This window comes from Palaemon carinicauda, chromosome 4 (genome assembly GCF_036898095.1).
Source record: "Palaemon carinicauda isolate YSFRI2023 chromosome 4, ASM3689809v2, whole genome shotgun sequence".
Lineage (NCBI taxonomy): Eukaryota > Metazoa > Arthropoda > Malacostraca > Decapoda > Palaemonidae > Palaemon > Palaemon carinicauda.
In genome coordinates this window covers 165,810,337-165,823,963 of record NC_090728.1, presented here as the reverse complement: position 1 = coordinate 165,823,963, position 13,627 = coordinate 165,810,337, and the positions used below count along the sequence as shown (strand labels likewise).

The 13,627-nt window shown below is 38.8% G+C and overlaps 1 protein-coding gene across 3 annotated transcripts in view; it reads left to right on the top strand.

Moving 5' to 3' along the window:
* LOC137640157 (large proline-rich protein BAG6-like) overlaps positions 1-13,627 on the top strand; it is an 88,853-nt gene that overhangs the window by 12,091 nt on the left and 63,135 nt on the right. For all 3 annotated transcript variants that reach the window (XM_068372670.1, XM_068372668.1, XM_068372669.1), the window contains exons 5-7: positions 2,477-2,652; positions 5,623-5,792; positions 7,629-7,987. In XM_068372670.1, coding sequence (XP_068228771.1) covers positions 2,477-2,652; positions 5,623-5,792; positions 7,629-7,987 — 705 coding nt within the window. The remainder of the gene's footprint in view (positions 1-2,476; positions 2,653-5,622; positions 5,793-7,628; positions 7,988-13,627) is intronic.

The following is a 13,627-nucleotide window of genomic DNA, read 5'->3' as shown; positions in this document are numbered from 1 at the left end:
AGAGATTCTTTGGTCTTAATTTTGTCTAGGCTTATTTTGAAGCCTTTGATTTGTCTTTTACTTAAGGTTTTTCCCACATTTGTTAATTAGTGTTTTATTTTCCTTATTGTCACATCAGGGAGTTCTTTTTCATATTGAGCAGCTTATTCCTGCAAAATTCCTTGGCTTACTTAAATTGTTTGTCAATCGAAAGTTTCTTCCAGTAGAGCCTGTTGGGCTTAGCTGGTTTTGGTTTTTAGAAGGTCTATTCATTCCACCTAAATTAGAACTTGACCTATTGTAAAGGAAGGGTAGAATCCCACTGCATGAAATAAATGGATTCTTTTCAGTGCATGAACAGGGATGGCTAAATCTTTCTCTTTCTTCATCCAAGAGGCGTTGTAGTGTTATATATTATCTTTCTCCTTCCAAAAAGTATTAGTGTATGCCCAGTTAATTAACCAAAAAAAGTAATATAAGTAAGGGGTTTATGAGAAAATAAGTTTTTCATTAATGCTAATATTATTTTTGTGTTTTTTAGACTTGGCAGCAATATTTGTTTTTTGCCTTTTTCCCCAGTGCTCTCTTTATGGATAAATTTTGTCATTTTATCAAGGCAGATGTTTTAAAGTTGTAGAATCAATTATTGTACTGTAGCAATACTAGGAAATATGACCCATGCACTTCACCCTTACTTCTCTATTGATATAAACAGTAATGATCATCCTAGTAATGTGGGAGGTCTACTCCTAAATGTAAAGTATATAGTTAAATCTTCCTTGTTCAGTAGACTGAAGTTGGGTACTTAATACTTTACTTTCATTGTGATTTATTCAGTTACTTGTGATCTTTGTATTATAAGTTGTTTCTCACACACCTTAGCTTGATAAAAAGTCCTAAAATTTTGCTATTAGTTTTTTACGGCAGCTTTTGAAGTGCGTAATAATAATATCCACCTTGTTCCTTTGGTTTGACTGTAAAAATACTTTGGTAGTAATGGTCACTTTAGTTAATTTGTACAGTATAGTAAACAGAGCTGGAACTGAATTTACTAGAGCATTTGTTTATCGCGCTTCATTGGTTTTATTTCTTCTGTGATGTGGCTATGAAGTTAACACTGCATTTTTCAACCAGTTTGTATTGTATTTAGTTTCATTTGACTTTTAGGGTGAGTTTAGGAAGTTGGGTAATAACAGGATTTCAGAAATAAAAATATTAGCTGTGGCCATTACACAGAAAGGCTTTAGGTTTTCATTGTAATGTTGTGTTAACTTTACAGTGAACCCTCGCTACTTCGCGGTTCGACCATCGCGGATTCACCACTTCGCGGATTTTTTCCATAACCCATATATATATATACAGTAATATATATATATATATATGTATGCATGTATTTATGTATATGTGTATACATATAAATATATATATATATATATACACACACACACATATATATATATATATATATATATATATACATATATATATATATATATATATATATATATATATATATATATATATATATATATATATATATATATATATATACACACAGTATATCTAAAGTAGGAAGATGTGATGTAGTTCTAAGGGAAAAGTATGGGAAATATGTCTGGGTAATAAGCAAAGCTCTACTTCCAGTTTGTTTCTTCATTATGATCAGAGATAAATGTAAACAAAACATTGGTTGCCATTTTTTATCGTGCTTTTTAGCGTGTTTAGGAAATGCATGATATAAAATCACCTTTAATATTTGTGCCTGTTTTAGTTTAGGGTACTGTAGTACATGCATTAAGTGTTCTGTACATTTAAGGGTAGTTTGTTAACAGTACTACGTACAAGGGAAGGTTTTAAAAGTCTGAATATACATGTTGAATAAATAGGTAAATATGGTGTCACTACTTCGCGGATTTTCACCTATCGCGGCCGCGACTGGAACCTATCTACCGCGATAAACGAGGGTTCACTGTATTACTAAAGATCACCCAGTCAAATTAAAAGATTGAATAAAATTACTTTGGCCTTCATTTTTATTCTTTGTAGAATAGGAGTCATTGTCACAGTTTTGAATATTTTGCACTTTTTAACAGTGTTTTGTCCGTTATTGTATGACCGTTTGTCTTGCTTATGTATTAAAATACATCACTTTATCAGCAACTTTGTGAATGTAAAATTACACTTTCTCTTTCTTGTCTTGTTCCCGTGTAATCAGAAATCCTGTGCATAAGTGAAGAATAATTATCATGCAGCAGGCACTATTGGTTTAAAATTTTGTATTTTGCTAAGTGTGGTTGCTTGAAATGTATTAAGAGTATTATTTTGCTTTTTAACTCTTCTATCTCCAGTTCTTTTTTTATGGGAAAATTTAGAGAATTCAAATAGTATTGTACATTAACTAAAGACATGTTAATCATGGTTTGATTAAATGACATTACTGAAAGTATTCTTTTTGTCTAATGATAATTGTTTTCTAATGAGATGTCAATTTTTGCAGTCCCTACAGCTCAGGGCCCAAGTTCCTCAGGTGTGCGCCTTCACCAAGCCCGATCAATGTTAGATAAAGCTGCTGCTGTTTTAGACCAATTAGATCAACGACTAGGATCAAGGCAAGGAGCAGCCGCTTCCTCACAGTCTACTCCTGAAAATGAGCAGTCTGGTTCAGGTGAACAGGTAAAGTTTTTTTCTTCTTTTGAATTGTATACTTGAAGGTTCATAAGTATCAGTGAGGGCACTTTTGAACAATCATGATTTTTTTTTTCTTTTTGTGCTTTTTTCTTGTATTTATTGTTCAGTGTGGTTTGGCACTGACTGGTGCATCTGTAGTACATTGCAGAGAAGGCACTATACTGTATTATTAATGGCCTAGTAAGATAGAATATTCACTAAATCTCGGGGATAGACACTTAAAATAAATTGGATCTACCATATATATATATAGTCTTACATCATGTTGTCTTGTATTTCACTTTCAATTTTTGTTAAGAAATAGGAAAAAACATCATTTTTTTTTTTACATAATTTAATTGCAGAAATTTACTAGTAAAATAGTGTAGTAAACAAGTTGAGCTATTGAACAAGAGACTGTATCTGGAACGTTATGGGATCGATTCTAGCGGATTATTGGAAGTCGTCAGGATGAATTTTGAATAATTGCCAGTAATTATTGATTTCAAGCTGAGTGTTTTAGAACCAGATAATGATTTTACAGGAGATATGACTGTCGATTAATTTTCAATAGATACTAAAAATCAAAAAAATTTTGGATTCCTTTTGCATTACTCATTTTGCATATTTGACCCATGGAGTTTTTGAGACCCAATCTCTTTGTATAGATAAGTCAAACTCCTATCTTCAGCCTTTTGTGTATATAACTGTATCAGAGAAACTACATTTTAGAAACTTTAGGTTGATACTGTACAGAACCTTGTTTTTTTTTTATAATCTTATAATAATTTGTTCAGTTCAAGATTTTCATTACTTAGCATGGCAAATACTCTTAACCCTTTTACCCCCAAAGGACGTACTGGTACGTTTCACAAAAGCCATCCCTTTACCCCCATGGACGTACCGGTACGTCCTTGCAAAATAATGCTATAAAAATTTTTTTTTCATATTTTTTCATAATTATTTTAGAAAATTCAGGCATTTTCCAAGAGAATGAGACCAACCTAACCTCTCTATGACAAAAATTAAGGCTGTTAGAGCAATTTAAAAAAAAATATACTGCCAAATGTGCTTGGAAAAAAATAACCCCCGGGGGGGTTAAGGGTTGGAAATTTCCAAATAGCCTGGGGGTAAAAGGGTTAAATATGTTTGCTGAAATGCTCAAGTGTTTTTTCAGTGATGTAATGGCTGGTTACTTTTTTGGATCTTTAATGATAAAATTTAGTAGTAAAGAAAAGTTTTTAACACTCAATGTAGCCTACAATGAAGAGTCTCCTACTTAGGAAAGGTCAAATTTCAAACATTGCATATGAATCTTAATGGACAGTAGTTAAGTGGCTATAAATGACTCAATAACCACTATTATTCATCAACATTTTAACATTTACAAAATTTGGATTTTTCTTAGTGTGCTTTTTTTTACTTTTGTATTTTCACCTACATTTCTATACAATAATCAAATAGGTAGTAGTTTTTAGAAAAAAAGAATTTTAACATCTTATATTTTGTAGATAAAAGTGCATTTGTACAGTATCCAGCAAAATTTGTAATACTTTTTAATTTTCGCATCGGACAAGAATTTTCAAGTTGCCACTTAGTATTAAAAGTAATATTTCACTTTGCAAACAGGTGTATGTATGAGACAGTGTTGGTCCACTTTTATGTGGAATTTTATCATTGAAAAATATTATTGTTGAAGAATTTGTGCTAGAATAATATTTCACAACAAAAAGTAAATACGTTAATGTAGCACAAATCCCTATGTCACAGTGATTCCGTGAGACTATTTGTACAACTGTCTGTCTGGATAGAAGGAAACTGTGAAGAGAGCATCAAAATGGCGATAGATTTAAAGAAGCCCTATAGTCTAATGGTATTAATTTATGCATTTGGATATGAATTCAAAGTTATTACTTATTTTTGTTTGTCGTTTTGCGTATAAAGGAAAAGTTAGTTTTGTTGTTTTGCGTATAAAGGAAAAGTTAGTTAGGATCGTGGTTCGAAGCTTGCAATAAGTTATTATAGGCCATATCTTAGGCTATAGTCAGTGCTACCTATTTAGGTCCAGATTCTCGAGGGGTTTCTTCAGGGATAGGAAATAATGATGATTAAATAAGTTGATAAGCTAGGTGGTGAGTTATCTTCTGTATTAGAAATATAATTAATTCTACCTCTCTTATTTTACTTCTGCTTTATGAATGGAAGACTATAATCCGGTCGGACATATTCACCCACAGCTATTATGTGCAGATTCTACAATAACAAACATATCTCGATTAATAATAATAATATAGCGCTGGAGTCTAGGCCTTAACATACCAGGGCCTACGCTATATGTCAGATGGCAGCAATATATATGAGCATCAAATCTATTAACTTATAAAGGATGTCTGTCAGGCCATAAAGTACGATTTGGGAAATTTCACCACAGTCTGTTTAGTATACATCCTTTATTTTTTCCTAGGCCTATAGGCTTAATAAGACGTATAACCAGAAGGGCGAAGTTCAAGTCACCCATGAGTAAGACGAGGATATGCAAACTGTAAACTGAAAATGAATGCTTGGTTATAAAAATTTGTTAATTCTTCGTTTTCTTCTGCGGTTGTGTAGCTTTTTTTGAACGAAGTTTCCAAATGCTTTGTCATCAGAAGCTAGTCTCATTAGAAATGTTAAGAATGTGAGAGTTGCCAGCTAGTGATTTTTCAATGCAAATCACTAAATTCTGGTATCATGAATTTTGCTGTATACTGTTCAATGATCAGGTTTAAGTTGAGGGAAGTCTTTTAAAGGAAATTATAGTAACATAAAAGTCTGTTCAAGGTAATTGTAAATAATGCTGAGACAGGATTTTCCTCAGAATCAAAAATACCAAACCAATGTTGACAGCACTCATTCATTGAATATACTGTGGAACAATCAAAGTTGGAAATATTCCTAAAATAAGCAAATGGTTTTTAATGAAATGTCACTTTTCAGACCACTGGAGCATGTGGTGACAGAAATGCAATGGAAACCGATACAACCGAAGACAACCGACCACAGACAAGTGAGGCTACGGACGAAGGTATTGCGTCTGCATCAAGCACAACTACCCCGCCAAGTGAAGACATGGAAGCTCTTTACTCAGAAATGGATGCACTTAACAGGTTAGCTTGGTTTGACAAGAAAATAACTACATATTTTATTATCTTGTTTGGCAAATCCAAGTTCTCTTAAAGGACCTTGATATGATACATACATACATACATATACCAAGGCACTTCCCCCAATTTTGGGGGGTAGCCAACATCAACAAATGAAACAAAACAAAAAGGGGACCTCTACTCTCTACGTTCCTCCCAGCCTGACAAGGGACTCAGAGTTCAGCTGGTACTGCTAGGGTGCCACATCCCACCCTCCCCCGTTATCCACCACAGATGAAGCTTCATAATGCTGAATCCCCTACTGCTGCTACCTCCACAGTCATCTAAGGGACAGGAGGAAGCAGCAGGGCCTACCGGAACTGCGTCACAATCGCTCGCCATTCATTCCTATTTCTAGCACGCTCTCTTGCCTCTCTCACATCTATCCTCCTATCACCCAGATCTTTCTTCACTCTATCCATCCACCCAAACCTTGGCCTTCCTCTTGTACTTCTCCCATCAACTCTTGCATTCATCACCTTCTTTAGCAGACAGCCATTTTCCATTCTCTCAACATGGCCAAACCACCTCAACACATTCATATCCACTCTAGCTGCTAACTCATTTCTTACACCCGTTCTCACCCTCACCACTTCGTTCCCAACCCTATCGACTCGAGATACACTAGCCATACTCCGTAGACACTTCATCTCAAACACATTCAATTTCTGTCTCTCAATCACTTTCATTCCCCACAACTCCGATCCATACATCACAGTTGGTACAATCACTTTCTCATATAGAACTCTCTTTACATGCATGCCCAACCCTCTATTTTTTACTACTCCTTTACTACTCCCTTAACTGCCCCCAACACTTTGCAACCTTCATTCACTCTCTGACGTACATCTGCTTCCACTCCACCATTTGCTGCAACAACAGACCCTAAGTACTTAAACTGATCCACCTCCTCAAGTAACTCTCCATTCAACATGACATTCAACCTTGCACCGCCTTCCTTTCTCGTACATCTCATAACCTTACTTGATATGATATAATCTATTTATTAGACCGTAAACAATTGTAATTCCAAGCCATCGGCTTAGTGTGATGTCTTTTATTTATTTCTCGGTTTTTCTGGTAGAAATATTTTTATAAGTTATTATTTATATATGTCATAACATTAATTAGAGAAACAGAATGTAGTCAAGTACAGAAAGGTAATACTGCATTGGAATAATAAACTATATTCAGTATACTGTATATGTTAAGATCAGTAAAAATATTATAATAGATCAATCATACATAAACTTTGAAACAATATTATAATAAATCAATCTTGCATAAACTATGGAACAAGTTATGTCAACTTGTTTGTTAAAAGAGCTTTTGCAAAAAATTTTTGAACTTTGAATTTCTACCAATTTAGATTAGGAAGATCATTCCACAATATGGTCACAGCTGAAATAAAACTTTTTGTACACTGTGTAGTATTGAGCCTTATGATGTAGTAGGCAAGACTGTTATAATTAACTTCATACCTAGTACTAGGTACAGGATGTTAGTCTGGGAGACCTAATATAGATTTGTGGTTGTTGACTAGAGATCTAGCTTGAATTAGTGCATGGTGCAAATGTAAGGGGATGAAGTTGAACATTGCTAAAAATCCAAGTACAGTGTGATTGTAAGTCGGTCAGTTATAGTGGTTCCTCAACATCCTTATGCCATGCCCCATTAGGTTTTCTCATAAAATTTTGCTAAAAAACCTTAAGAATTGATTTGTGTATGTTTTGATTGTATTAACAAAGTTTACAATTGTACTCATTAATTTTACATTAACAAAGCATTTCTTGAATACAGTATGGACCCGGCTACAATGGTGTCAGCTCCAATGCCAGCCACTGTAATGGGTCCCATGAATGGCAGTTTAGCTGGTGGTTTAGCACAGGCAGCTTCAGCCGCTGTGGCCTCAGCATTGTCATCCTTGGCCCGTGGTGACATTGGTGTTGCCAGTGGTGCATCAGCTGGATCGAGTGCAGCTGCCCCAGGAAATTCTTCGAGTTCATCCGTAAACACTTCATCAGGCAGTACTGCAACAAGTACAGCGACAAGTAATAACAATTCCAACACAGCCTCCGTTAGTGCCAGTAGCAGAGTTGGCACTCCCCCTCGTGGCATTTCCCAGGGTAGTTTGCGCACCCTAACTGTCAGAATTACAAGTAAGACTATCAAGTTGCCCTAGTGTTGAGTAAGAGAGGCTCTTTTTACTGATATGAGACTCTTGGTAAATAGCTTTTCTTTCATTTTTTCCTCCAGGATTTTAGCCATTACAACCCTTTTGTTGCTGGGAAATGGATTTAGATAACTCCTTGCTATTTATTTAGCTCTTTGTATTTATCTCAATTTAATGAAAGCTATATTCTAATGGCTGTCAAGTATGCTTTGTTCAAAGAATGATAATCAATCCAATCCTTCTTACCCACTAAACTGGCTGTTAGGTTTTGTGGGTTATGATCGGTGGCATACAAAATTTTTAGCTTTGAATCTAATGAAACCCTGTCGTATTACTAATGGCTATGACTGATAATAAAGGGATATGGTATGAAGCACTAATTATTATAATATAAAAGCAAGGTATTTCCATGAAAAGTGTTACACATGTACGTTATCTAATTTCTGAAAGGTCGGTAATACTGCAGTAGAATAAATGATCCTATTACATAGAAGTAGCTAATTACATATCTCGAAGGTTACTTCTTCGTTAAAGAGTTATGTAATCTGCCCCAGGAATCGACAAAGCAGCTGATGAAACCTAACAATGAATATGCAGTCTCTCTCTCTCTCTCTCTCTCTCTCTCTCTCTCTCTCTCTCTCTCTCTCTCTCTCTCTCTCTCTCTCTCTCTCTCTCTCTCTCTCTCTCTCTCTCTCTCTCTCTCTCTCTCTCTCTCTCTCTCTCTCTCTCTCTCTCTCTCTCTCTCTCTCTCCTTTTTTTTTTTTTTTTTTTTGAGATCTTGGCATAAAAGTGCTGTGCTTACATGAGTTGGTATGATTACATGATTTTTATATTTTCTTTCATGCTATACCATGACAATTTTCTTTCTTTTTGGTGCTAATATATTTTGAGCCAAGTCAAGTGGATGTCCCCAAAAAGTGTCTGGAGATTTAGTAATGGATTTATTAATAAGTGATGAACATTATTTTTGATTACCGGTATTAATAATTTTTACCACAGCATTAATGTTTTGGCCAATAGAGATATAAAGAGGTTAAAAAGAAAATCTTAAATTTTCAATATTAATCTTACCCGATGATCATGTAGCTGTCAACTCTGTTGCCCGACAGAAATCTACGGTCGGGATACGCCAGCGATCGCTATACAGGTGGGGGTGTACACAACAGCGCCATCTGTGAGTAGGTACTCAAGTACTTCTTGTCAACAAGAACTCAATTTTTCCTCTGTCGTGCCACCGGCAAGACCTACTAATACGCCGTCCCTAACTGGATTTGTTTTCACAACTTTTTGGTGAAGTACACTATTCCAGTTTTGAGCTTTCGCTATGCAGGGGTTTTATCTTCATTTCAAAACTTGAACTCGTTTTGGATAGATTTAATTATGGTGACGAAGAGAGTATGGACTCTCTTTCACTTTTAAATGGCCGACCCTTCCCTTAGACGGAAGTGTTGGTGTCGAAGAGAGTATAGACTCTCTTTCACTTTTAATGACCCACCCTTCCCTTAGACGGAAGTGTTTAGGTTTTTGGTAATTTTGCTTAACAAAGTTATAAATTTATTTTATATCTCTCCGCCATTTATAGGCCTCTTCGATTAACTTTCCATTCCAGAAATTGAATGTGTTTGAGATGAAGTGTCTGAGGAGTATGGCTGGTGTATCTCGAGTAGATAGGTTTAGGAACGAAGTGGTGAGGGTGAGAACGGGTGTAAGAAATGAGTTAGCGGCTAGAGTGGAGGTGTTGAGGTGGTTTGGCCATGTTGAGAGAATGGAAAATGGCTGTCTGCTAAAGAAGGTGATGAATGCAAGAGTTGATGGGAGAAGTACAAGAGGAAGGCCAAGGTTTGGGTGGATGGATGGTGTGAAGAAAGCTCTGGGTGATAGGAGGATAGATGTGAGAGAGGCAAGAGAGCGTGCTAGAAATAGGAATGAATGGCGAGCGATTGTGACGCAGTTCCGGTAGGCCCTGCTGCTTCCTCCGGTGCCTTAGATGACCGCGGAGGTAGCAGCAGTAGGGGACTCGGCAGTATGAAGCTTCATCTGTGGTGGAAATGTGGGAGGTTGGGCTGTGGCACCCTAGCAGTACCAGCTGAACTCGGCCGAGTCCCTGGTTAGGCTGGAGGAACGTAGAGAGTAGAGGTCCCCTTTTTGTTTTGTTTCTTGTTGTTGTCGGCTACCCCCCAAACTTGGGGGAAGTGCCTTTGGTATATGTATGTATGTATGTATAAACTTATAAAAATTAATTTTTATGTTTGTTTATATGCGACCTTTCCTAATAGTAGGCGGTCCTTACTTGGAACCGAAGTTAATTAACATTGAGCCCGTCATATCGTTTTTCCTGTTAAGAATTTATGCTGTTTTAATTTTAATGTTTTTGAAAGAATTTCTTTGATAGTCTCGTACTGTTTTCAAAGTTGAACTAACGTTTAGTTAGGCTCCGCAGTTGTTGACGTTCAGAACGTTCAACTTGCGCTCTATCGTTACGATAGAGAGAGAGTATTTCACGGTTTCACGTTGCAGTAAGAGTAAACCGATTCTAGCGTTTCGTTCATTCTTTCTTAGCTTAAATGGTTTTAATTCTAATAAAGGAACTTTTTATTTGGGAAACCTTTCAGTTTTTTTTCCTTTAACAAATAATATGTTTTAACGATATATAATTGGGCTCATCTCTCAGGTTCTAAGTCAAGAGAGAGAGAGAGAGAGATAGAGACGGAGGGAGAGAGAGGAGGATAAACGTTTCGTTCAAGCGGGTAACGTTGTTCTCTTTTTTTTTTTTTTTTTTTTTTTTTTTTTTTTTTTTTTTTTTTTTTTTTTTTTTTTTTTTTTTTTTTTTTTTTTTTTTTTTACTCTTCTCCCTAGTCGCTATAGGGGAAGAAGGTAAAACGTTTCTAGAGTTTTATTCTTGTTCCCAGGCTTTATGCGGTGAGAGATTTTAAACGTAGTTTATTTGATCTAGTGTTTAGTCTCTTTTCCAGCCACTGAATTCTTTATCTTTCATTATGTTTTTCTGTTACATTGTAAAACTGTTTTCGCAATTACTACCTTTTAATGAAGGATAGGATTGCGTGTTTCAGGTACAAACCACTTAAAGTTTCGAGTTCAGTGAAACAAGTGCAAACAGAAAATCAAAAGTGATAAAGTGATATGCGCAAAGTGTTACAGTGTTGCGTTCGAGGGTTCGTTTGTTCGTGCCAGTTGTTCACCTTGTCCGATACCTCTTACAAGCTCCCAAGCCCAGGGGAGAAGTAATGTCGAAGGACTTATGGGTTCCACAGGCCTTGATCGACGAACAAACGTTTCCCTCCGTGGTTTCGGGTGTATCTACACACGTTGCCGACGTGATCACCCCACCCACACAAAGACGAGAGAGCCCATTTATTCCTCGTCTGCGGAAGAGGTTTCTCGCAGAAACCATGGACCAAATCTTGCAGCTTTTAAGTGCAAGTCGGTCCCTTCCGCGCAAGTCCAACGGCCTAGGTGTAGCCACTGGGTCAGTTCGGACTCGCTGCAGTACGACAACTGCACACCTCCCAAGAGAGGCAAGGTGGTACCGCAACAGGCAGTAACTCCGTCTGTTGCCGCACCAGTTGTTTTAGACCCTCAGTCACAACGGACAGTAGCTCCGTTTGTTGTTGTCTTTCATAGACCCTAGTGGTCCATGCTGCAGACTATACAGTCTCAGCTTGTTCCTTCATGCAGGAGTATCGTGCTGGAAGGTTGACAATGCACCTGTTAACCTACAACCCGCCGAGGTTGTGCGCTCAGCAGATACTGCGGCTGCCTGCTCCCACACTCCACCTGTGAGAGCTCCACCTCCGATGCGCAGTCCACCCTGCCAGACGCATGTTCTTGCTGCACCATCCGTTGACATGCGTGAGCTACCGCATCAGCAGTGGGAAGGTGCTGTAGAGCTGCCGGGTTCCAGCTCTATGCGGCATTCTCCGCAACCCATGCGGCATGCTCCGCATACCATACAGCATGCTCCGCATACCTTTCAGCATGCTCCGCAACCCACCGCAGCCCCTCCCACGCACCAGCACTCTGCTTTTGTTGTTGCCAGCTCCCACACTCCGACTGCGGAGAAGGTTGACGATGCACCCGTGGGCCTACACCTCCCACGGTTGTGCGCCCGGCATGGCTTCCTGCTCTCACACTCTTGTTGTGAGAGCTCCTCCACCCATGCACAGTCAACCCTGCCAGATGTATGATGACTCCCACACACAGAGCACTCCGTTGCCGTGCGTGAGCTACCACAAGCTGCCGTGTTTTGACACGGTGTGTCAGCCTCCGCAACACACTGTGGTTACCGCCACTCGCCCGCAGCAAACTAGTCAGTCAGGAGTTGAGGCTTCCCCACACAACTTTGGTTGTTGCCAACTCACAGACTGTCAAACAGTTACATGACGTTGCCTTCTGGTCTGCTACTTATACACCAGTGCGGTATGTCCTCACGCTCCTGTTGTGGTTGACAGTTCAGTTTTTGACAGTTCACAGACTGTCAAGCAGTTTCATAACGTTGCCTTCTGGTCTGCTGCTTTTGCACCAGTGAAACCCTCACTGAGAGAACCTAGCTTTTCTCGGATATGGTTCCTGTAGATGAGAAAGTGCTGTTCTCCCTCCTTCTGATATTCCCTTGAGGACTCTGTCATTTGGAGAGGAGCCTTAAGCTGCTTAGCCTCCTATGGACTTTAATTTAAGCATAACATGCTTCCAGGGAGGGTAAATGGTTCCGCTTCAGTCGCTAACCCCGTCTGTTGCCACACCTGCTCCCATAGACCTTGGGCTTTGTTGCAAGACATGCAGTCCAAGCTTAGTCCTTGATAGAGGATTTTTTACGGAGAAGAACCTTCTTGCCAACGACCTTCCTACCGGTTGGTTGTACGCCCTGTTGACGCTGAGGTATCCTACTCACGTCCGCCAGTTGAGATGGTTCCTCCACCGGTGCGACCCAGTGTGGGTTGCCAGTCGCACGTTGATGTTAAGCTACTCTCGGAGGTGGTTGTGGACGTTCAGTGTGTCACTGGGAAGACGTTCAACAACCAGCAGAGGTGACTTGTTGTGAAGCAGTGCGGCAACCTCAGCAACCCGATAAGGGGTTGTCTGTACTACCCAGACAGTCTAGACAGTTTCGGGTTGTCGCTGTACTTCCTCGCATCCCCATGGTTGACAGTTCACAGACTGTGCAGCAGTACCATGATCTTGTGTCCGGCTCCGTCACGCATCCACCAGTGCGACCGGATTCAGCGAGTCAGACGTTGCCCACTCCGTTGCCGTTTCCTCATCAGTTTCGGATGAGGAACCCTCTAATGAGGACATGGCTGAACAAGAAGATCAATCCCCAGCCCTGCTATCCATCCAGAAGATGCTGAAGAAGGAATACGGCCCTGTCAGGCTGTGGATGAGTCTGGTTAGGACACTGTCATCCGTGGTGCAATAGGTGTCACTTGGAAGACTACACCTCCGTCCTCTTCGGTTTCATCTAGCTCTTCACTGGAAAAGGACAAGACGCTAGAAGCGGTCTCGATCCCGGTTTCCGGAAGATAAGTCTGGTCTAACCTGAGGAAAGGACTTTATCAACCTTTTATAGGGTCTTCCCCTGACTGTTCAGACTCCCAACCACGTTCTCTTC